Raw genomic sequence first — 25,989 nt, 5'->3', positions numbered from 1 at the left:
GAATTTCAATTTCCAAACATTTCCGAAGTGTTACGAAGAGGTCACGACAATTACCGAACCGACGTGGCGGAAAAGACAGGCGACGGAGGATGCGCATTCACTTGTTCTGAACAACAGTCACAAAGAGGAGGGAAAATTTAGTTGTAGGAATGGGAGGTTCGGACAGTAAACTAAATTTTAGGAAGGCCGTCGTTCAGCTGACGACGAAAAAGACGGTGAGAGAAATTATGGCAATGTATTTTTATCTGTATGGCATGTCTCTTTCGAATTTCTTCGCGCAAGGCAATGAATGGCTGCCGACAGTCTGTTTCACCTGATCAAGTCGCTAACAAACTGTCGATGTTTTTCAGGCTGTAGAAGCTACAGACGACACTTTCTGGGATCAGTTTTGGTCTGAATCGGCGGCAAATATAAGCGATGTGTTCACTTTGATTCCTGCGTCGGAAATCAGATCACTACGGGACGAAAATCCTTCAAATTTGGCGACGCTATGCTACAAGGTGGGTAAAATGTAAATCTCGACTATGTCATGTTATGGATGAATCTTGATTAAAAATACAGAACAAGAAATCGATGTAGATCAACGGTTCTTTTACTTGATTTCCCTTTTGTTGAAATTTTGGTGATTGTTTTTGTCTTGAACTACAATACAACTGTAGGTGAAGCCTAATTTCCTTAGTTAATAAATTTGTAAGCTTTTTATACAAGCACGAAAATCTTGCATGCAAAATATTTTATTGTATTATTTGATTGTCAGAAACATAAATTGTTGCCTTGTTATAAACTAGAAGACGTGTTCATGCAAAGATCTATAATTTTAGAGAGAAATAATAGCGTCACCAATAGTTATTAGTTCTTGTGTGGGAACGACCAAGTCACTCGTATTTACATCGAGTTTCTTCTCGAAAGCCGCTGCAAATGTTTACATTTCAAAGGGGACCTTACACGTATAAATAATTATTTCAGCCTACGTACATCGTAATTGCTGGGCAAATAAACCGACATAAGTGCTGTTACTTTGATTATTCAAAAGCGACCAGTGAGTGCCATTACATTTATCGATAATTTTTCCTAGTTTCCACTTATCCCAGCGTGAATATTTTAAAGTGATCTTTTGGAGTATACGTATAAATAATTCAGCAGGAAGAATTTTGTGTTAAAAATTCAAAGTCACTTTTCTAGATTTTCTGTTTGATTGGATATAAATTCTTTGGTGGATGTTTGTATTTATATATTTAGCTATCTGGATTATTATAAACAAATAAACCAAATTGTCACTGTAATGATGTTTTCAGCTTTCCAATTACATAGTTAAGTATTATCTAATTAATTTAATAGCTAAAAATAGTGTGTAGTATTGTGGTTTGGTTATCCATGGGCAGCCTTTTCAATGATTTTGAAGAACTGTGAACGGTTGAAATGGTATTTTTCTAATCTTGTACCCAGATCTTCTCAACCTTTGGAGAGAACATCTGGTAAAGTCCGATTTTGCTTGCGCCAAATGTGTCAGAAATCTGACACACAGCCGACTATGCATGCTCAACAATTTAGTGGATTAAGAGCGAACTTGGCCGTTATAGATAGGTCAAGAACTACTTTCCTGTACAAGGAAAGACAAGTAACACAATCTTGAGATAGAGTTGGGAAACAAAACAACCTGCCACTCATGTTTTGGTGAAAATTTCAAATCCTCAGTCCAGCTGTCGATTCCGGTGAAAAAAAGGTGCGTGCTGTGTTGGATGCATACAGGCTAGCTGTACGTGTCAAATTTGCAAAGTTTTTCACCCATCTTTTTACTCATGGAAAGGGTTACCGGTATTTTATAACTGATTGTACTACAAGCATGGCCCTCAAACTGTAATAGTAGCTAATTCACTTTAATAACGTTCAAAACAAGAAAGCGTTTTTATAAAAGGCTTTACATTGTTGTAAATCCAAATTTTTTCTTCTTAGCTTACGCATGGCGCTGCGTGCAAGACTAAGTTTGAATCATCTGAGCGCAAATGCTGATGCTTTTTCAAAATTATGGCGTACTGAGCGAACTTGACCAGATGTTTCTTACGAAATGAGTAAACATCTGGTTATGAGATTAGGTGTTTTTCCAAAGTTGGCAAAGTGGCTGAAAGAGATGGTGCTTACCATTTAGAAGTCAGTCCCCGGTTTTTGTCTTCCCATAATGGGAGACTGGAAATTGGAGAAATGAACAGATGACAGTACAGAATGTTTTGACAGTTTAAATTGTATTCCCCAATTTCCGAACACGATTTTCAATTTACAGTTCTGTTGCTTTCTGACCAAAATGTTTGAGATTTTTGAGATACATGCATGTCCAGGATTGAACACAGCTAAGGCCCGGTTCAAACGTCGAACTTTTCATGTGCCGAACCTAATTATTAGGTTCGGCACATGAAAAGTTCGACGTTTGAACCAATTAGGTTCGACAGATTTGTATTCGAGTCGACCTGCCGTTCTATCCGACAGGCCCAGTCGGATAGAATGGCAAAAGTTCGACACTGATTCAGACGTCGCACTTTTCATGTGCCAAATCTAATGCATAAATTACGCTAATGTATTTGTAAATATAAGAGGGTTTGTGATTGGCTAGTGAGAGGTCATGAACGCGGTCATGCATAAAATTTAAGACGCCACGTAACGCTCTGGACCGCGATATAATCATGATTGCTTTCCAACGCTCAAACACTCGCTGTTAGTAGATTGCATTCGTATCATGTTTTCGTCTTTTGTTTTTGAATATATATATCTCTAAAATGAAAGGAAACAAAAAGCAAGACTGGAAACTAAAGGTAGTAGTTAAATTACAGAACTGGTTGATACTAAACACATTTGACCAAAGCCTGGCAACTGTACTTCAAGAACTGCTGTTTTTATTATATTTTAAACCACAAAGAGATATGTTCTCCCACTGAAGAGTGTTCTTGTTAATTCATTTATAAAGTGCGCGACTTGAGAAGTCATTGTTTTCCTCTGGGCACAGAATGAGTTCGGCACATGAAAAAGTGCGGCGTTTGAATCAACTGCCGAACTTAATTATTTGGGTCAACCCAAATACGTATTAGGTTCGGCACATGAAAAGTTCGACGTTTGAACCGGGCCTAAGAAAATAATTACAAAAATTTGTAATTTTTCTTTTTTTGCAGATTTTGTAGCACCATAGCAAGAAATAGTAAATTTTGTAATTTTTGTAGTTGTGTTCAATCCTGGACATAAGTGGGATTTTGGTTAAATGGTAAACACCTGTAATGCATGTAGCTGTCAGTAGTGTCTGCTTTCTCCATCTCCACCACCATAACATTTTATAGCTATTGATGCTTATTGCAAAAAGAAGGACTTGGCCTTTGGCATTATCAACCTGGCTTGGCCTCATTCTTGATCAATATCTTATATATGGAACTTTATGTAAATAGTTATAATATACATGTAGTTAATTATCTGCACACTTGTTTATGGGCATTTGTTACTAACAATCACTTGAGGTCATCATACAGTACAGATTGTGCAGCAGGCTTTTAGCCAGGATTTAAAAAGTGGGAGTTCAAAATTTTTATAAGGCCTGACTTTGTCCCCATAAGAGGGCCTGAGGTGCCTGCAAGGTGTTTTTCTGTAGTTAGGAGTGCAAAGGTATCTAAAGATTTTCAAATTTGCTAAAAAAAACCTGTGTATACAGTTATTCATATTTATTTTCTCTGAAAAGTGGCCGTCCATAGGACTCCTGGACTCCCACCTGGCTAAAAGCCTGTTGTGCAGTGTTAAGCCCGGGCCAAAATGAGGATGAGAGCTGATGAGAGTTGACTCTCATGAGAGTTTTCAACTCTCATCGACTATCATCAACTCGGGCCAAACGAGAACAAGAGTCCGTCAAACTCTCATCGACTCTCATGAAAATTTGAGCATGTTCAAAGTCGATGAGAGCGCATGAGAATCGATGAGAGTGCATGAGAGTTCCATGCCAAATGAGAGTGAGAGTTTGAACTCTCATCAACTCTCATCCTCGTTTGGCCCGGGCTTTAGTGTACATGTCTGCATCACATCCTAGATGTGAATAATTTTTCATTTACAGAAATACTGATATGATTGTGGCATGCATGTTCATTGATGTGCCATTGCTTCCTTTAGTGCGTAGAGAAGCTTCATAATGCTACCCTGACTGGATGTTCTGGTCCTAATGAACAACTTTCTGGTAAGTTTTTTTTTTCTCAGTGACCCTTGGTGAAAAACTTGGCAGGATCATAGGAAGCAGGGCTGCAAATAACAGTCGGTAATCACACATTGGCCGACCAAAATTTGCTCTTGTCCAACAAAATCCCAAGTGTGGTCGGACATAATGTCCGGACAAAATCTTTTGATGGTAAATCATTTTACGGCAATAATGAATAAAATTCAACCTTTTGTTTTTGGTGATGTCCGACCAAAATTCTGTTTTGTCCGACCATGGTGGTGTCTTAGTAGGACATATGTCCTTTCAAGTAAAAAAAATTATTTGCAGCCCTGGGAAGAACTTAAAAGGATCTGTCAAAGATCTTAGCAGAGATCTTAGTAATATTGTTGCAAAGATCTTTACAAGGATCTTTTTAAGATATTCAAGGATTTGATGAAGATTTTACCAGGATCTTATATAAGTTCTTTGTATGATAATTACCGGTATTTCAAGATCCCTGAGGATCCTTGCAGATCTTCCTTGTAAGAATTATTTTCCTATGATCCTGCAAGAACTCTGGTCTGTTATTAAGTTATTATCATGGTGTCATGTTCATCCCAGCTTAATTATAACTTCCTGCAGAAACCCCACCCAGGCAGAGTACATGAAACATTGCTTCAAGTCATTTCATTTCTATATGGAAACCAGAATTCCTAAATAAAAAATTAATTACGTTAAAACTAAAATTATTTTAAACTACAGTACTATGGCTTGCTGAGTGATTCTCACAATTTTAATGAACTACCATAAAAATTATTATTTAAAACTACAAGGTTTCATATACTTTGCTTTGTAACTTGTATACATAATATGTATATAATATGCTATGTAACATGTTTATGTTATAATTCTTTTTTGTTTGGTATATAATCACACACTCCTTGCTTATTGTTATTTTCAGTTTTAAACTGTGTGCGCCTGTTGACTCGGTTTGTGCCTTACATATTTGAGGATCCAGATTGGAGAGGATTCTTTTGGTCCACAGTTCCAGGAGAGGAAGTATGTAATAAATAATTATTATTCTTTGATTGGCTGTTGTGTTTAAGACAGAATAATTGAAATTATTTCCTTGGCAAAGAGAAACAAGCAGTGAGACTAGATCCTCAACATGAACCCACCAATCAAATATTTTTTCTTTGCCTCATGTGTTCCCTGATTTCCTTTCTAGGGTTAACACTCAGAAGGAAATTGCTGGGTTATTTTCCAGAACTTTGAAGTATCTATATCTTAGAGTTAATTCTCTACTTTCCAAATTAAGGTAAAACATGGGCACAAGCTGGTGGCTTGTTTGACTCGGTAGTCACTGCTGAGTCAAACGAGCCATCAAATCTACACTCCAAAGACATAGAGCACAATACAATAACTTAATCCACTGCCGAACCAAACAAGCCACCAGATACACTGTCTTCAAAAGTTGCCGTGCATTCTGTAGTTGTTCCACTATTTGGCCACTGCAGGTACTACAGTGTATACTTCATGTACATATATTCAAGGAACTCGCAATGCTATTAAGTTATTGGTGTACGTAACAAACAGATTTGTTTTTTGTTAACAGGAAGAAAATTTTCATCATGAAAATGAAGAGGTGAGACTTAAGATTTATATACATGTACTTTTAATATTTTTGGTTAAAATGTGTAACTGTTCTTTATTGAGATGTCTGTCCTGAACTTACATAATCACAATAAAACAAAACTTAATTAACTTTTAATAATAATTTTTACATGTATAGTCAACTCTCCTTATAACGGACACCTGTTGGACCACAACATGGTGTCCAGGGATTTCATTAGAAGGCGGGACCCGGGAACCAGTACCAGGATATTCATGAGTCAGTACCTGGCTACTTTCAAATTGAACATTTATAAAGAAATTTATGTCAAAATAATGCTCTTTTCCGCCCACTTACTCTCCTTTTGGTGCCTTCCCACTTCAAAACTTAGTAAAACCCCTGGGTGTCCATATAAGGGAAAGTCCATAATAGAGGAAGTTATTTTAAGTAATTCGTATTGGCCGGGACTTAAACTCCTGTCCGTATAAACAGGGTGTCCCTTATAACGAGGTGTCCGCAAGGTGGGAGTTGACTGTACATCAAGCATGTATTTCATTGTATAACAATGAATTTTTATTTGTTTCTTTCTGCAGGCTGCAGAAGCAAGGCCTCCTCTTGCACAAACACTGCTCAGTTCAGTTGCAGTAAGTACAATCTATAATACCTTAAAAATACAGTGTAAGCTTGCTCCTATTTAAGTCCTGGATCACAGGGTCAAAAATTAAAAGGTTTTCAATATACTGCACGCAGACTTTTGACAGTTATATTCATTCCATGTGTATTTTGAAGCTGAATGTGCTTGGCAAACTATAAGCTACTACCCAGGCTTTTAGCCAGGATTTAAAAAGTGGGAGTCCAAAATTTTTACAAGGCGTGACTTTGTCGCCATAAGAGGGCCTGATGAGCATGCAAGGTGTTTTTCTGCAGTTATGAGTGCAAAGGTATACAAAATGTATGAAGATTTCCAAATTTGCCAAAAAAAACTCTGTATACAGTTATTCATAATTATTAATTTTCTCTGAAAACTGGCCGTCGATAGGACTCCTGGACTCCCACCAGGCTAAAAGCCTGATACTACCTATGATAACTAATTTGACTGAAGGAAGTCACCTAAAAAACCTGTTAGATACTAAATATAGTCTTGTTTTCACTGCAGGATCTATGTTTCTGTCCTGAATTTACTGTTCATCCTCCCAAGAAAACTGGTCCAGTAAGTCCGTGCTGATGTTAATTAAAAATAAATAAATAATGAAAACAAAAAAAAAAAACTTTATTACTGTTCATTTGCATATTAGCAGTTATCATCTCTTTAAATGCTTGTTCAGCTGTTCAGTAGTCCTCTTCTCATTGATTTTTTTAACATAGATTATTTTTCAACCTTCTTGTGATTAAATTACTGTATACACCGATTTCACAAATGGCGGACGCGCGGAAAAAAACTGGTACGAGACATGAAAACGAGGCGTTTTAGGATAAACAACTTTTGTGTTACAAGGGGAATAGAGTGAAAATTACGCGAGTTATGAAGCTTTTGTTTGTTAAACGGGGAAATAGACCGTTTTCCTTCCAAATTTTCGAGATTAAGGTATTCTTAACGAGTTTACAGTCTAGTAATTATTCTTGTTTCCGTGTTGCAAACAGAAAGGGACCGTAGATCTGCAGGGAAACAGAGTTAAAGTTTTTGTTTTCAAAAGGAGCTTCGACAACTGTTGCATTTTGGCCGGTAAAATTTTACACGGACCGATATCGAAACTAATTTTCAGACGCTGTCAAGATATGTTCTTTTCCAGACGCTGTCAAGGTACGTTCTTTTCACTTTTGTGAAAGCAAACGAAAAATGCTAACTCTGTCTCCTTGCGGATCTTTAGTAGAGCAAAAAGACCGGCTTTGAAATAACAGCTGCGTTATGGGGACTTGACAAGTCAAACTTCAACTTCAGATACCTTGTCCGTTTACATATCCTTTAAGCAATTTTTATTTACTATTATTCCTTCGCTTTTTAATTCTTTTTATACTTCACAAAATACCTTTGTTGTGCTAAGGCAAATCGTTGAAATGTCGACAAATTAATTAAAAAGACGGAGACTACCGGTATTGAATTCCAATGCTATGATATGTTTCTTCTTTGTAATAAACCATTATATTTGAGAATACTTGATAAATAAATAAAAATCGCCTCCAATAATCTCAGCTTTATATAAATTAATGCGGAAGGCGTAAAAGCTTGTAAAATGAAGCGAAAGCGTGAATATTTGTTCTATCAGTTGGACCTTCGTCGTAGTTGCCTAGCACGTGATAAATTTCTTCCCGAGATTAAATTTCATGTAGCTCGACGCTGCAGAAGGAATTCCAGTAGATTTCACTAAATTTACAGAATTAATAGCCTTATTTTCCTTCATTACTTGGGGAACATTGTGATGATCTTGTTCACTGAAGATTGTGTTGAACATTTACTGTCCGCTTCACTTAATGTAAATCCTTAGCGTGGAGCCAACTGATGTTTTATTTTTAATCGAACTAGCCGTAGCCGCTTCAGTCTGTCTGAATTATTTGAATACAATTTTTTTTCTTAAATGCAAAAATCTACTCCTACTTAGTCCAAAAAACCTACTATTAAAGTCGACTGAGAATAACACGTTTTTATCGATGCGTTTCAGGTATGTATAGTGATCACGTATGGTTATTTCACCAGAAAAAAATAAAGAAACCGGCCCGAAAAATCATTGTTACGCATTTTTTTCACAACGTACAAGTATGCTTACAAAGGCAATACATTTTGGCGTGTTTATTTTCGATATTCTTCAATGACTCACCAAAATCCTTAAGAAAATGTGTACACTCGTCTAGATACCGGAGCTTTCTTGAGGAGTCCGAGGTTTAAAATGTTTGGCGACCCGCCGTATTTCAAGCCATGTGCAGCCCAGGGTTTTGCTTAGAACCCGAAACAAAACGACAAATATTAGACCGCGAACTTATTTCGAACTCGGTTATCTCGAAATCAACCTTGAAAGCGATCTAATACCCCCATTTAACGGCGGAGAGCTTCAAAACTCCTGTAATTTTTCCTTTTCCCCTTGTAACACGAAAGTTGTTTATCCTAAAACGCCTCGTTTTCATGCTTCAGTACCAGTTCTTTTCCGCGCGTCCGCCATTTGTGAAATCGGTGTATAAACAGCTAGAAGCTGAAGTAGTGTTTTGCACATATTAAGTGTGAGCATGCTAAGTTTCCTTGTCTGTAATATCTTTTGATCATGTATCTGTTTAATTTTCTTGCTTGTAGGATCAGCCAGAAGATTTGTCATCAATTGATAGTTGTGAATATATTTGGTAAGACATCCTCAAACATATATGTTGTGAAATATAAAAATGTTTAAAACAGATCTAAAAATATAAAACGATACTCTAAATTTTCGATCTCCTTCTGCGGTCTTCTTCAGAGAATGATGGATTTTTGCAATGTTCGCAGAATTCTAATAAGCTACATCGACGTTATTGTTCGTTGTCCCCCTGGGGAGCAACTAGCGATGCGTAAACCCTTGGGAAGGGCGCTCTTTCGTTTATAGTGTTTTTGTTGGGGAAGGAATGCAAGGATTCCAGAAACAGTCTTTTGTTCTTCTTGTTATGTCGTGGTTTAATTTTATCCTTAAAACAATAAGGTATTTTCCTTTGTTCTGGTGTATGGTAATAAACATGCATGATAATGAATACGAAACAAAGGTAAATACACTTCTCGTCCCCATAGCCCTTTCGTTTCTCTTAGCCGGCTTGGCTCAAGAAAACAAAGGGCTCTGGGGACATAGTTACATGTAAGATTTTTGACTTAATTTGAATTTTTTTGATTGGCTGTTTGGAACAAAGAATTCCTAAAGGGACGTCGAAAACGCAACAACTCTCTCATACATTCTTTTGAAACGTCATGACTTTATACATGAAGACCGGAAGTCCTAGAATCTAGGACTAGAAATCCTGTGTCCCCAGAGCCCTTCGTTTTCTCGTGCCAAGGACCGGCCGGCTAAGAGAAACGAAAGGGCTATGGGGATGAGAATGAGGAAATTACCAGATTGAATCAAGGGTAAAACTGAACTGCAACATTACTATAAACTGCACAGTTTTTGAAACTAGCACTTGACTTTGCTGAACCCAAAGTCCAGGGCTTGCAAAAACTAGAATTCTAGCTTGTTGTTTGGACAAGAAGCTCTCGTCAAGTTGTTTACCCAAGGTAGATTTGTATTTACCAGCGAGTTATCATATTTTAGGTGTCACAATTATAGCCTGCATGCATGGGCCCTTGACAATCTGGCAAGTGAGCATGTAAAGTGACTACATGTTTTTTTAATCAGTTTCCATTATGATGGTGATGATTTCCTCTGTTAAGATTTACAAAAATGCACATTAATTTTATAAAGTCAAAGAGGATGTGTACATTAATCAAAGGTAATTTCTTTTACAGGGAAGCTGGTGTTGGGTTTGCAACATCGCCGCCAGGAAACCCGCAGTTTGACTGCTGTAGAACTGAACTTCTAAAACTGCTGTTGACTTGCTTTTCAGAAGCAATGTACCTCCCTCCAACAGGTTAGTTTACACTGTTTATTGTTTAGTTTATTTCTGCTTAAAATTTCTATTGAGTACAGTGTATATTTTTAAAGTAAAAAACCTAACAAAATTCCTCTTCACTTGAAACACACTGTAATTTAAGTTATACTGTATGTAAGTTTACTTTAATATTGTGCTAATTATTATTTTTTGCTGATAATTAATTTTGATGATGACAAAGTACATGTAGTTCATAAGTTCCTGGACATTAATTTTCATATTTGCCAGCTGTCTGCTAGTAGTATAAGCTTGTTGGTGGCCTGTCAAAAGACTATCAGCCAAAGTTTGGGTGACAGACTACAAACAGACTAAAGCTTGAGCTGTTGTTCTCAAACACCAAGAACATTCATGTGCATAAGTAATTGCTTTTGAAATTATATAAAAAGGTACCGGTAACAGCTTTATCATTCTGTTTCATCATTTTGTAGCTGAGAACCACACTAGACCAAACAAATGGCTGTCATTTTTCTCTTCTGCTGGGAATAGGTAAGAAATGGTTTAATTGATTTCAAAATAATAGTTAGTGCGTGGCATGAGTGTTATTGCTTTGAAGTGCACTGCTATCAAAATTAGTATTGAGTTACCTAGGAGAGGGAAGGTTATGGGTAGCCCTTCTGGCACATAAATAATAAATCACTTTTAAAAGGCTTGGAGTGAGGATCATTAAAATAAGGGCTGGGATAAATGGAAATAAAATGGGATAGGGGGCTAAATGCTTATTGAGTGGTAGTTACTTTAATATACAAATGGTAATCATTGTTGATATGTAGGTGTGATTACTACATTACATGTACAGTATTTTCTTAAACTGAAACTCTTAAATCTGAAGTTATTCAATGTTTTTTTCCCTTTTTTAGGCATGCTCTTCCAATATTCACCTCTCTGTTGAATCTTGTGTGTTCTTATGATCCTCTTGGCTATGGAGTGCCGTAAGTATATTCACTTCAGTCCTTGTGTTGTGTTCTAACATTTGCATAATCTAGTGACTAACTATTAGGAAAACTTGCAATCTGATTGGTTATGCAAGGGCAGTCTAATTTTCAGAGACTGCCCGGGAACACACACAAGTAAAATTGCTGAAATCACAAACCAAAACTCTAAATAAAAATATTCCACTGAACTTTTTGTCGAACAAAACAATAGATGGCTTGCTCTCAGTTTCTATTTGACTTTTGATAGTTGACTCTGGGCTTGGCCTCTCGCCAACCATCAGCAGATAGAAACCTCGAGCTTGCCATCTAATTGTTATGTTGCAAAAATTGGAGTTGGTGTTGGCTGTCTAGGCCATGTGGCTTTTACAAAACATGAACAGCCTCCTTCGAGGTGTAATTTAGTTTTATCACACTTTGGCTATAACATATTCCAAGCAGGACGCCATTAAACATTTGTATTTTTATTTTTGCTGAAGAAGGCAACAATAGTGGCCAAAACGTCTATATTAACCAGTGTCAACTTTTTAATTTTTTTTACCAAATTTTTATGAACAGTGTAATTTGGTTTCATTATTTAATTTCTGCACTTTAAAAACTCTTTTCCCAACTTTTTGTAGGTATAACCACTTAATGTTTGCTGATTACCGTGAGCCCCTGGTGGAGGTAGCTGCTCAGTTGCTTGTGGTGTTATTGGATCACGAAACAATGCAGCAGGCTGCAGCCACACTGAATGGAACTGATGCTGAGCACTCCTTTGAGGTAAATCACATACTATATACTTTTCAGTTTTCCAGACAATTCCTTGGCTGCAAAGGGTATCGTGAGATTTCTTTAGTAAAGTGATTTTTTATGGCATGGCTTGATTGGCCCCATGCCCAACATCCCAACCTGTAAGGCCAGGAGCTGTCCTCTGTCAGACCTCTTCCCTTAGACCAATCTGGCATGGCTGAACCTACCACGGTCTGAGGTCCCAGCTTGAACAGGGTTTGTACAGGTCATGGAAAACCTGGAAAGTCATGGAATTTAAGAATTTCATTTTATAGAACATCATGGAAAATGGTATTGATTGTACAAAATAATTAATTATTCCATTCTTGTACCTGTAGGAACCTCCTGTTGATAACCTTTTCTGCAACTATTTGTCACGAATACACAGAGAAGAGGTAAATCTAAAATTGTCACAGTCAAAATACCCAGCGCGTGCCGCCTAATATTCCGGAATAGTTTTGATTAACGGCGAATGGATTGCATTATTCGTTTCAAACATTCAAATTCAATTTGAATATTGTAAATCATCCAACCGTAAACACGCGAACCTGTCAAAAATAAACCAATTTGATTGGTTAATTGGTTAATTGAATGTTTGAAACGAATTATGCAATCCGTTCGCCGTTAATCAAAACTATTCCGGAATATTAGGTGGCACGCGCTGGGTATTTTGATTGTAAAAAATACAATATACTGTTATCTGCTTTCAATACTTTCAACTCCCTTCTCGGTGTTTGGAAATGCAATGAAACACTGTCTCTCATATTTGATGTATTATTATGAAGTTATAGATGAGCTCCAGCCTGATACATGTGTAAGTCACAAGGCTTTCGCTTGTCACTATAATTATTTTATGTAAAAACTTACACCATGATGTTCTCCTGCAGGACTTTTACTTCATTCTCCATGGTGTTGCCAACTTGCTTAATAATCCACTTATTCAAGTAAGTAATGTTTAAAAAATTTAGCTTCTTGGAGTAAACAATACTTTTCAATTGCACATTGATGGAATGAACCTTCGTTTCTGATAAAAAACCTGACAAGGTCCACTACCTGTCCCACCAATAATCAATTAATTAAATTATTACTGGTATTATTAGTGGCGTTATTATTAACGTCTGATAAATAATTATTTGGTAAGGGAATTCTCCAATGACACCTTGCCTTTGAAATTAATCTGGACTCCTGATTAAGTACTAATGTACTGTTAATTTTTCTTTTTCAGACATACCTTCCAAATTCTTGCAAAAAAGTCAGTTTCCATCAAGAACTGCTTGTTCTCTTCTGGAAGATGTGTGATCAAAACAAGGTAATGGGAATTAATGCCTTACAATATAAATGCTATGAGACCCCTATGACTATTGTGAATAATCTACTGAGAAACATATTTTGTTTGTAGAAATTTTTGTTCTATGTGCTGAAGAGCAGTGATGTGCTGGACATCTTGGTTCCAATACTTTACCACTTAAATGATGCAAGATCTGACCAGTGTAAGTCACGTTCTTCTTTCCTTTTCTTGTGTTTAATGTTACTATCTAGGGTATTTCCTTTTTGTTTTGTATTCGTGAATTATCTTAATGAGTTGTTATGTGTTTTCTTTTTTCAGCTCGACTAGGTTTGATGCATATAGGAGTGTTCATATTGCTACTGTTAAGTGGAGAAAGAAATTTTGGTAGGTGTATGCAGTAAACGTACAAAGTACATCTTGTTGAATATTAACATTCATGGAGTATACTAGTAAAATTCATATCTCTGTACCCAAGTTAATTAAGTGACGTTGATCAGACATTATCAGTCCACTATTTGAATTTTATCCTATTAATTTTGTCACCTAGGTGTCCGTCTCAATAAGCCGTACTCAGTCAGGGTGCCAATGGATATTCCAGTTTTTACGGGGACTCATGCTGACTTTCTAGTCATTGTAAGTACACTTTTTTATATCGCGAGTCTTGAATATGTGTACATTGGAAAAATAATATCGCAATTCTTGAATATGTGTATTTATTGAAAATTCCGAGGGTGTGGGTGGGTAAGTCAAAAGTCAAGATTTTAAATGGCAGTTCATTTATAAAGTTTAACTGAAGGGGGGGGGGGGGGGGGTCAAACCAAAAAATTAATCCTTTAGTGGGAGAGGCTGTATATTTTTTTTTTTGGACAACACAATAATTTTTATTAACCAGTAATTAACTATTTATGTTATATTATCATGTTTTTTTTTTGTACTCTTATTTTTTCAAGGTTTTCCATAAGATCATCACAAATGGACATCAGAGACTTCAGCCATTGTTTGATTGTCTTTTAACAATTATCGTAAATGGTAAGAGTCTGTTACGTATCGCCATGCCAGATAGAGATCACTTAGGCCACAATCATTTCCTCATAAACAATAAGCCCTGCAATAATTCATCTTTCCACCTCAAGCTCCTTAGGGTTCTACAATGAATTTTAAGCCTAGTTATTAAATCAACTTTAATTTTAGTTAATTTTCAAAGTATCTAACTGTGAAAAACTAACTGTGGTGCCTTTTTGTCTTCATTTTATTCCCCAGTTTCTCCTTATTTAAAATCATTATCAATGGTTGCTGCTAATAAACTGCTTCATCTCCTGGAGGTAAGAGCAGTCCAATTCTTGCACAACTGCGAACAAAATTCATGCATGTTACACTGATTTTTTTTCCAATGCAGTGCTCATTTTTTCGCGAGCTGTAAGGCCAGGGCTAAAATGAACACTGTAAAGGCCAAGCTTATGCCTGTTTCCCCCAAAACAATGTCTTTTTAATGATGTACAGTCAACTCTCTTTTAATGGACACCTCTATTAGACAGACACCTTGATAAGATGGACACGTGGTTTTGGTCTTGTCCCTGCCCTTTTTAGTCATTTTACTGTAACTAAACACCCTATAAGACGGACAGTTGGAAGCGGTATGTTTCAGAGAGAGTTGACTGTATTTCTATCTCTGAGGCCACTGAAAAGGAGAAAAATGTTTTTATTGGTACATGTAAGTTGATGTTAAGTATAGCTCAAAAGGTTCTTAGTTAACTGTCATTAACTTGTGTTCACTTGTAGGCATTTTCCACTCCTTGGTTTCTGTTCTCCAATGCTACCAATCATCACTTGGTATTTTTCTTGTTGGAAATCTTCAATAATATCATTCAATATCAATTTGATGGTGAGTAAATATCTTTTTGTCCTCTTCTTACATGTAAGTGTTGTTTACTCCACATTTTGTCCTCATATTGAAAACTGATTTCCTAATATTAAAATTTCCAGTTGTGATCAAATCAGTGAACAACAAATATTTCTTCTCAAAAGAATACCAATTAATGCATTGTTTACACCAAGCATAAAGATGGAAAAAAAAGAAAGACATGCCAAAAGGAAATCTTGATGAAACACCCAATTCTCTAAACTAACATTAAAACAAATGCAAGGAAACTGGATAGGAGAAGTAATAATGTCTTGATCTCTCAACTGATACAGTACGTTCCAGGGTTCTATCTAGGATTTTTCGTTTGGGGGAGAAGTTGCGAGTGGCCGAAGGCCACAAGCTTCTAGTGGGGTCCGGATATAAATGGATATGTGCTGAGATGCAATCTGGTGTATTTTGAGACACAACCTTGATATATTTTCACCGTAATTTTATATTGTTTTTTGGTCATCACATGATTAGGTTTTGACAATGTTAGCTCGGCTGAGACGAAGAGTTCCTATTGCACTATTTATACACTACAAAGAAGTGAATAAAAGAGATAAACAGCGGCAATGTTTCAGTTCTTAACTTATCTTCGTAGCGATGGAAAATTTCTAGATAGCAATGTAACTGCATGTACACTGACCTGAATGATATATTGATTTATCTATGTACTGTATAAATTATCACAATTTTTTTGGGGGGGGAAGCTGGGCTGTTTGGGGGGAAGCTTCTACCCCTGAACACCTCTAGATAGAACGTCCCTGACGTTCAACAATGGAACATACAATGTTTATTGCCTGTGTGCCTAAATTCTGTTTCTGAAAATGTTAAGTACTGTTCTATTTCTTTTTTTTTTAGGAAACTCTCATCTTGTGTATGCCATTATAAGAAAGAGAAATATCTTCCATCAAGTAAGTTTCAATTTATAATTGTTATGGTAACTTGTGGCTGAATTTTTGTTTAAGGGTTTATTATTCGTCCATTTTTGTAGTATGACTGCTTGGAAGGAAAACCTTTTTTAAATAACAATTATACAGAGTTGCCAATCTTTAGGAAATCATAGAAAAATGTAGACTGGGGATTACATGCAAAATAAAAGCAAAACTTGGCTTTCTTGAAATAAATTATTTTTTTTTTTTTTTTTTTTTTTTTTGGTTTTTTTTTTAAAATTTTATTCCCCCCTTTTCCAAAAAAAAAAAAAAAAAACCCTTCGCCCGTTTTCCCCCCCTCGTGCCGGCTAAGTATTTGCTTTGGTTTTGATTGGTTTACTGGTTTGTCTGTGTCCTTTGTGATTGGCCAGAGTAATTACTTTGGTTTTGGTTTTATGACACTCAATTGAAACCTGCTCTACTTAGCCATAAATTAACCAATCACAAGACATAAATATTTGACAAATCAAAGAAAGTCACAAGAAGTTCCTATGATAATGCTAGCTAACATTTTGACTGTTCGTGTTTTTCAGTTGGCAAACCTTCCAACTGATCCAGCGACTGTTCAAAAACCAAGAAGAAGACTTACATCACAGGGCTCTGACAAGTAAGATGCAGTCAGTTATAATTTGTTCCACAGTACAAGCTACTGAAGAAACACGATTAGCAAACAAAGATGTCCTATGTATCATCGTACATGTAGATAGTCTCTAAGGAAAAGTTCATTTTGTGGTAATAAGAGGTTTAACAGTTTATCAAGCTTGCTGGCAATAATTAAGTACAGTTGAACCTCTGCTAAGAGACACCTCTCATAAGTGGACACAAACACTACATTTTAACCTCCCATAAGCAGACACCACTCTTATGTAACAAGGCTGTGTTCTAAGAAAAACTACAAGGGGCCCAAAGGTTCCAAACTATAAGATCCAGGGTGCCCAGCATAAAGCTTAATATGAAAGAAATAAGATTATCTGGTCGCCCAACGACAAAAGTTAGTCCCCTGAGGCACCTGTGCACCCTTAGAGCACAGCCCTGTGTAAGCATCATTTTTTCTGGTCCCACGCAAGAGAGTGAGTGCTTATGAGAGGTTTGACAGTCTAGTGTTTTTTTTTAAGTGTGAAATGTGACCAAGTGATTTGCTACATTGTGTGTGGGATGCTAATCCATTGTATATTAACCCCTGACGTATATTTGTAAGTTAACCCTCTTACCTAAAACCTGATTCATGACACAACTCTAGCTCAGGATGGTTACCCCAACTGACTTATGTGTAGAATGTTGGTATATCCTATGAAGCTTGTACTTATTAATATATATCTGAAAGTGTGTAAATGCTGACTTGTCTCTTTTAGGGAGGGCCAAGCCTCTAGCAGTGAAGGAGAGGAAAAGAAGCCTGGAAAGGGTGCAGCAGCGTCAGAAGGTTTACCCGAGATGTCTGCTGATAGTAAGTATATATTTCTCAACAATTCACTAATGATAATGTGACTGTTTGGGGGTTCTGAATGGTTGTATGAGTTGCTAGTGTATCAGTCAAATCCAAAAGTGCCCACACCCCTTCCCCCACCTGCACAAACCCCTGGGCATTTGACTGTTTTTGAATAATTATTTTGGTCAAATTCCACACTATGGTGACAGTTTACATGGTCAAATATGCAACTGGTTAGGGCTCCACAGGGTGTCAAACCCGGGGGGGTACTCGCATAAAGTTTGGATAGGGGTGTGCCGCCAAGGTTCTTAAACCCTGACGCTATTTAAGGATAAAGAAAGCGAAAATTGATTCCCTTTTTAAGGCCCAAAACCGAAAAATGACACCCTATTTAAGGGGAGTGAGAAGCGTTCCGTGACGACCCAAATTATAACGGTTAACTGCGCACGGCAAGACACAAATCTTTATAAAATCGCTTTTCTAATACCTGATCAGAAAATTTTTCGTTTAGCTGGGCGTTTATTTTAGCTAATAGAATTTAGGTACCCTATCTAAGGATCACACCGGGAACACATTGCCAAAAGGAGCAAAAATGATACCCTATTTAAGGACCGAGAACCTCAAAAACCATACCCTATCGGGCAGCACATACCTATATAGGCCATATATGGGAGTACCCTCCCCCCCCCCCAGGGTGTCAAATTGATCATCCTGTAACATTTTAAGAAAAAGTGCTAACCTACAACACATTGAAGAAAACGCAAGATGTATACTTTCTGTCGGGGTTCGGGATCTCCCCCTTAAAAAATACAGGGGTGCTCATCTTACCTTTTAGGGGGTAAAACTTGTGGATTGGTAGTTACTGCTTAGGGTGGTAAAACCTAAAATGAATGCTGCTGGAGTTATTGTGGTACCTTTTATCGGCCTTTAAGCTAATTGGTATGAAAAATGATGGAACTACAGTTAGGAACTGCAGCATGGTAAGATAAATGTAGTAGTTGAATGTACTACACTTTAAATTGATGAAATGTCACTAACCCAAACCCAACTGCATAACAATTTTTATCTGTCTCTTTAGTGTCTTTGAAAGAGATTCGTAAACCTGGTAGCGAGTCAGAGTCCAGCGACGTAGAAGCACGCTCCACAGGAGACCCCACCCCACCCAGTACCCCTGGAACATCACGCACAGAGAGAAAGTCTATTGGACGATCCGCTTCTGTTACAAGCTCAGGACCATTTGTAGCAACACCAGAGTGGGTGAGTGAAAAGTCAGTTCTTCTCACTGGTTGTCACATTTCGTTTAAAGTTCTGAGATTTTGGTAACAAAACAATAGTACGATTTTCGATCGAGTGTCATAAAACCAAGACCAAAGTTATTACTCTAGCCAGTCATAAATCATAAGCTCCGCTAACCAATCAAAACTCGGAAGGGAATTCGTGTGGCCGGCCCAAAGCGTGGGAAAACGTGTGTGGCGCGAGTTTTTTAAACCAATCACAAAGTGCGGTAAAGTAAAACCAAAGCAAACATGAATTACTTTCAACATTCAAGTGAAATTTGCTATATATATCGCCAAATTGATAAATTACTTTATTCTCCTTACCTATCTGAATAACATTATATTGATGATGTAGGGAGATATGAGATGCTGATCACTTTTGGTAATGAAAAATGTTACGTTTGAGCGAAAATCTACATGTAATTCAGAAACCTCTAAATGTTTTTTGAGGCTGACCTCCGCTGCGTTAAACTCACGATACATAATTTGTATGCTAAATGTAGAACCTTTTCTTGCTACAATTTTTGTTGTCCGTGTTGTAGGTTCAGTCCTGGAAACAGAAGCTTCCACTCCAGACAATAATGAGAATGCTGCAAGTTCTTGTTCCTCAAGTGGAGAAGATTTGCATTGACAAGTAAGTTGACCTTATAGGCAACTAAAAATCGTTTTCCCTATTTCCTAATTGAAATGTTTTTATTCGTCTTGTTAGTTTTTTAGTTTTTAAAAAAATAATTCTAAAGCGCCTTAGAACGTTAATATAAGTGCGCTATATAAGTTTTTATTTATCCTTGACTATTTCTCTCTGTTACTTGATGAATTTTACAAGATTACCGTTGAAATCCCACAACTTTGTTGTTGCTGTCTGTTGAAGAGTTCCTTTTGGTTAAACGTTTCTATTTTTTGTGACAGGGGCTTGACAGACGAGTCAGAGATTATCAAGTTTCTTCAGCATGGCACCCTAGTTGGTCTTCTACCCGTGCCACACCCAATACTCATCAGAAAATACCAGGTACATGTTTTGCACTATCTGAAATCTTTGACTGTCGCTAAAAAAATAAACACCCTAGGGAAACAAGCTCCGTTTTAGCAGAACTGCTCGTGATGAAGCTCCCGATTCTTATTCTAAAATCGTAAGCTAAGCACATGCACGCAAACCGAAAGTTTTTTCGTCGGCATGACGCCATCAAGATACGTCATGTTGCGAAGCAACGCCTCTGACATGATTGCGGGCTCAGTCAGTGCTCGCTCAATGGAAAGGACGCTTTTGCTATTTTCTCAATGGTATAGAATTTAACTAAAAACATAAAGTAGCTATTGACGAGTACACAGTGCATTACAGACCTTGCATTTTCTCCTGTTTTATTGCAGGCGAACAGTGGCACTCAGATGTGGTTCAGAACTTACATGTGGGGAATTATCTACCTCAGGTAAAATCTAAACAAAATATCTCCTTTTACTGCGGAACGACTTTTGGGAGAAGTATTGCTAGGAGAATGAATGGTTTACTTTGGAAAAAGGTCATTTGGAAGAGAGTTTTGCGGGAAATTTAGGATACGCGCGCACTTTTGGTTGAAAGTCGGCCTAAGGTTTGTTTATTCTTACGGTTGAACAGCTACGTTAGTAACAATGGGCTATTGCATTTAAAATCCGCACCCCTCTGTTGAGGACAGGTTTTTCAGGTATTTATTCTTACCCCTAACGAAATCCACTGAAAATGCCTAGCCTTTATGTCCATGTGCTAAGCCCTCAGTTCCGTCGTTGTGCGTATCCCCCTCTCCCTATTCCTGATCTTCACCCCTGTCCACAATTTGCCCTTACTCCTAAATTCTACTGTTCCTCAACAGTGGGGAGGCTGATGATGGGGGAGGGGGGGGGGGTTATATATATTAAAGCAGTAGCCCAATTTTCAGCTGATTGTGATCAATCTTTATTTCTTGTTAATTTTTTTATTTTTTTTTAGGAACATTGATCCTCCCATCTGGTATGACACGGACGTCAAACTGTTTGAAATTCAAAGAGTTTAGGAAATCGTGGAATGAAGGAAGGAATAATATGAAAGAATCCCACACTCGACAAAATAACGGGTTCAAGTAACTGGTGTTGCCATCGTTCGTTAAGTAACACGAGTTATTTTAAGTTGCAAACATTCAAGAATGGATAAATTTTACAAATAATTTCAGACATTTTGTCCCCAGTGGTACAAAGTATCTTGAGTACTGTGAGTACAAAATATTTATCATGTTATCTTTAAACGCTGCGAAGATTTACATGTCCAAGGTGCTGATAGTCGTCTCTTCAGTGGCTTGCAGTTGTTGAAAGTTAGAACCACCTTGTACAGCATTTGAATGGTCACACACTTCAGGTTTCATCCACAAACTCACAAATTTTAACCGAGTTTTAAAATTGTAACAAGTGTCCGCTTGTAGTAGCATGGTTTCGGTTAGTCAAATTCACTGAACTGTAACTTTTCTTGTTATAGTTTTTTTTGTGTTGAAAAATTTTTTTTTTTTTTTTTATCGCATTGATTGGTATAAAAAAACCCCGCCCCTTTTCCACCCAAACAAAAAAAAAAAAAAAAACAAAAAAACCCCCCCCGTTTCCCGCGTTTCGTGCCAGCTACATATATTTGCTTCGAGTTTTGATTGGTTCACTGGATTGTCTGTGTCCTTTGTGATTGGCCAGAGTAAATACTTTGGTTTTGTTTTTACGACACTCAATTGAAAACTGCTCTATTCATGCAATTATTGAAACTACGCCTTTAGAAAATTTTCCGTGCTGTAGCAGCTCTCGTAAGCTTGTCATTCTACTGGTCCTCTAGTGTAGTAGTTGCTATTGTTTTGGGGGCTAGGGGCATTGTTCCTGTTGTTTGTTGTATTGTTATCTCGAAGGGAAGCGAGCCATTCATGTGAGAGCTTGCGAAAGCTGCAACACCACCCACATTTTTATGGCAGGTCTGTAGCGATGGGACAGAGTTAACTTTTGAGTGTATTTTTTGGTCGCTGTTAATTTTCCCCATCGCTCAACAAAAGTTCCTGTTTGCTGTTTTTGCCATGGTGGTGTGTCCAAATTCCCACTCTAAACTCTAATTTCCCGCTCTACTAACCCCACGGGGGTTGACAGGGCGCGTTAAAGTTTGAATAGCGAAGCGCGCGAGGCCTTAAAATAAAATGCAAATGAATGTAACCCCCTCTAGGCTCAGAAAACATCACGTGTTAGTGAGAAATAGAAGGAATCTAGGCGAAGTTTTCGTTTTATGAACGTGTTTTTTTTTAACTCCCGCTGTTTAAGAAAGTGTTTTACGAAAATCGTCCGCCATTTTGGTTTGCTTGTCTGAGTCGTGACGTCACTTGCGTGCTTCGCTATTGATTGTCGCACACGTTGTAAGGAAATAAATATTAACTGTACATAGTGAATTTTAAAATAAGGATAGTTTATGCAAGGATTCGCTTTCACAGTTGTCAGGTGATAGCTTGCCTAGTATATCGGGGTTATTGGATGTATCTTAATTTTTAACCCATTAAGTTATTTAAAGAGGAGACAAGGTAAACGTTTAAAAAATCTCCAAATGGATCAAACTTATTAAGAATGCAGTTTGACCTCGGAATATTGCTGTTGTTCTTTCTGCGAGTCAGTAAAATATGTAATAGTAGAAAAACAAGCTCGCTTAAATAAACAGGCGAAATGTGTCTTTTGTTTGAATTGTTTTCGTATTGTAACGGGTTTAGATGTTTTCCTCTTGTAGAAAAGCGGGGATGTACGCTGTTTAGGGCAAATGTTTCGCACTGGGTTATGAGAAAGCTGAACTTCGATAACAGTGCCATAATTTCTTTAAACAACGCGGCAGTCGAGAGATTGGTTCAAACCAAGATAACTAAGACTGTTGAAAGCGGCGAGGGCAGTTGCAAAAGTTTGAAAAAGTACATTTCCCGGTAAATGGGAGTGGGCGAGTTTTCGAAAGAAGGGTTATCACTTGGTGTATAACTAAATCATCTAGCAGCCATTTTCTGACTGACTGTCGGGAATTTTAACTGCTGACTGGTAACAGTGCAAATGGCGTGTAATATGTCAGCTTTGAGCCCCGACGGCGTTTTTTCCCTTGTAGGGGGGGAGGGCATGATCTCAGGTTAGCTTTGAGATCGACAGGAAGTCAGATCTCGAAATCCCGCCTAAACTGTATTTGAGATGTAGTCGAAAATTCCTGGCGATTTTTTGCAAGGTCGTCGGCGGAAGTGTCGACATTCAGCTGGTGTCTGGAAAATATTCGAGAAATAAATGCTCTGCGGACCTATATGTAGATTCTTACTACAAGTTTAGTGTTTCCTGTAAACTGGAATCCGATTGAGAAAGATAGACCGTTTCAGTTCATAATGCAGCAAAAGAATTCTGGTTCACGCTTGTGGTTTAGACTTAAGGCGATTCCACCCATGTAAAGCACTCATGTTTTTTTATTGAAATTAAATTAAAATAAAATAAAATGTAAATTAACTTATAATTAATTAATTAATAAAGTCGACAACAGCATTATAACCAGACACTCGAGATATAATTGAAAACGCATCTTAACTGAAAAGTCACTCGGTATTTGTAGATTTGTTAAATAACACTCATTTGGCACTCAACACTCGGTTGGTTCTCGTACAATTTGAGCTTGTATAACATTCGTTCAAAACGCAATTTATATTAATTAAAACGCGTAAATATTTGTTACTTCATACAGCATCTTGGCATACACTCTGATATTAAACACGATATATATTCATTCATAAAATGCTAATTTAAAACACTCCATGATATATAGCCATACGCAGTTTTGAATCGCATTCATTCTTTTAGTCTTAAATTCTCTTTACTTTTTCTATGCAGTTTTTACGATGGTCCTTGAGAGAATTTATTTTTATATCTAGACTTAGGAAGAAGTAGAGAGAAATTGGGTCTAAAGGGTCAAAGCGTTTCTTACTGTAAAAGCATTTAATGCCTTTCTTACTATTAGTAAATTCGTGTAAAGCAAATCATGTGTTTTCTTGTTGCAGGTATTCATTAGTGGAAATACTCGTACTTAATTTTTAAAAGCTTTTGCAATTGAACTTAACATATGTGAAACTTAACTATCTTAACTTAACGAACTCTAAAATTAAAAGTTATAAAAATATGAACTAAAAAAAGTCTAAACTAATTTTACAAAGTTTTCGTTATAACATTGTTCATATCACACCGCGCTCTCCTCCTCTCCGTCAGGCAGCACTCCGCCTGCAGGGTTTCGAACCAGCGGTTTTCGTGCAAGTCTCGGGGTGCCTCGCGGTGTTACATCCGGGCTCTGATCCGATTCCGAATCATCGCCATACACATCTAGTAGCTGCCTCATGGCGTAAGCATGCGGGATGATCGCCCCCGTCATCAGCAACGTACTTGCTCGAGGCTTCTGTTCCTTGTTCTTGAATGTAAATCTGCTCCACTTCGGATCTTTTGCGCTTTCTTCGTCGGCACACCACAATTATTATGATCAACAGGAACAGCAGGAATAGCAGTGAGGATACTGAGATGACGATAATTTCTGTTGGGGTGAGCACGTTCTTCACTTCCTCGGTTGGACAGCGTGGGAAAGCGTCATAAGTACCATACAACTCGCACGGCTCTATCCCAAGCACCTTCTGGCAGTAGAAGCCGAATAAACTCACTGACAGCTTGTAGTGTGCAAGGCTGCCAGAGTCAGCAATGTCTGCTAGGCAAGACTCGTAATAAAACAGAGCTTGAGACACTAGGCGTGTGCTGCAATATTTTTTGAGAGTTCCTTTGTAGAACCACTCGTAACACTGCTGCAAAGCGTTGTCTTCAAGAGTTGCGTTCCTAAACGCCAGACTGTAGTTTGCTAAGGGTGTCATGTGTACGCCTGACGGGGCCCATCCAGGGGACTGTCCAGAATGGATGAAACCCTGCACAATGGACATATTAACGGCTGGAGTCTCAGAAAGGGAACTCGGCACGTTAACAGGAATCAGACTGTAAAAGCGACCCTCGGTTACCTGCCCCATTCCTTCATCAAGAGGGACGTTTAGCACCAGTCCTTCACGGTAATCATCGAACTTGACGGTCATGGACGCGTTTATCTGCTCTATGGTCTTCGCATACTGCCACACCTTTAACTCGTCTAATGCACCACGCATGTCGTATTCACTGTCTACCATGTAACCTCGCATGTAACGTCCAAGAACTAACAAACCGTCGAAAGAAAATTGCTTTCCAGTCATCACGCCAAAGGTCGTTGATTGGTGATGTTTGCCGTCGAAGTAAGCAAACGTTTGTATCCGGCCATCGATTGCTCTCCAGGTCACAGCTAAATGCGTCCAAACACCCTCATAGATGTTAATACCTGTTGTAAATACCTGTCTTTTCCCACTTAACTTGAAGTCCGTCTTTGCAAACGATGGCAAAGTCCCCACTAGTGGAAGCAATGGAAAACAGGGCGTGACTTCCAGTGACTTGCTCAGAAGGTTCGTTCTGGGCCGAGGAGCAAAGATGGGAAACGCTAGAACCAGCATTCACTAAACAGACCCATATTTCAATGGTAAACTCATCGAGAACTGGTAAGCTTGTGTTACTTGCAAACATTACGCCTGTGTTGCTAGACGAGAACTCTAACATGTAACCAGCTCCGGAGAAACTGCGCCAGGCGTGCTTTGTTGTCAGGAAGGTGTCGCTTTGCTTCATTTTGAATTCCGTGCTGAATTTAAGATCAAGCGTTTTTTGACTAAGTTCGCTCTCATCTCTGGAAGCATTGGCTGTTGCTTTGCTGCTGTGTTTTCTAATCCAGCTGCTCTCTTTCTCGCCACATATGCCATCGGTCTGGGCTCTCATAGGCCTAGGAACTTGGATAGCCGTGCCAAGCGTTCCGTTGTAGGTTAGGATGTTAAACTGGATTTCCTCTGGGAAACCAACCTCCAGAATGTTACTTGTGAGCCAGCGGTATTTGATATCAGCTACATCGACCCATTCTTTAGAGTTGGAAAGCTTCGAAGATTCATTGCTCGCGATGTCAAATCTTCTCGTTTCGATTGTCTCTAGATCATTGTAGCGAACGGACAGCTCTGATTTCGCAGTTCGCAGA

General features: G+C 37.9%; 2 protein-coding genes across 2 annotated transcripts in view; one reads left to right on the top strand and one right to left on the bottom strand.

Moving 5' to 3' along the window:
- Window positions 1–46: 46 nt before the first annotated feature.
- On the top strand, window positions 47–21,360 carry LOC144632806 (protein HID1-like). Its single transcript, XM_078491546.1, has 29 exons — window positions 47–215; window positions 351–500; window positions 4,135–4,198; window positions 5,118–5,215; window positions 5,772–5,801; window positions 6,362–6,412; window positions 6,925–6,978; window positions 9,049–9,095; window positions 10,219–10,340; window positions 10,790–10,847; window positions 11,219–11,290; window positions 11,911–12,052; window positions 12,400–12,456; window positions 12,949–13,005; window positions 13,287–13,370; window positions 13,461–13,551; window positions 13,668–13,733; window positions 13,897–13,982; window positions 14,300–14,378; window positions 14,610–14,671; window positions 15,129–15,231; window positions 16,114–16,166; window positions 16,718–16,791; window positions 17,537–17,628; window positions 18,689–18,867; window positions 19,430–19,521; window positions 19,797–19,896; window positions 20,256–20,314; window positions 20,848–21,360. The coding sequence occupies exons 1-29, from the start codon at window positions 150–152 to the stop codon at window positions 20,909–20,911; spliced, it is 2,352 nt and encodes a 783-aa protein (XP_078347672.1). The 5' UTR covers window positions 47–149; the 3' UTR covers window positions 20,912–21,360.
- Window positions 21,361–23,955: 2,595 nt separating this feature from the next.
- The window catches only part of LOC144632860 (uncharacterized), a 109,114-nt gene continuing 107,080 nt past the window's right edge, over window positions 23,956–25,989 (bottom strand). The window contains 3 exon segments of the mRNA XM_078491608.1: window positions 23,956–24,264; window positions 24,266–25,270; window positions 25,272–25,988. Coding sequence (XP_078347734.1) covers window positions 24,094–24,264; window positions 24,266–25,270; window positions 25,272–25,988 — 1,893 coding nt within the window. The 3' untranslated portion in view covers window positions 23,956–24,093.

This window comes from Oculina patagonica, chromosome 12 (assembly GCF_052425735.1).
Source record: "Oculina patagonica isolate OP01 chromosome 12, crgOcupat, whole genome shotgun sequence".
Lineage (NCBI taxonomy): Eukaryota > Metazoa > Cnidaria > Anthozoa > Scleractinia > Oculinidae > Oculina > Oculina patagonica.
This window is presented reverse-complemented; position numbering and strand designations above follow the sequence as displayed.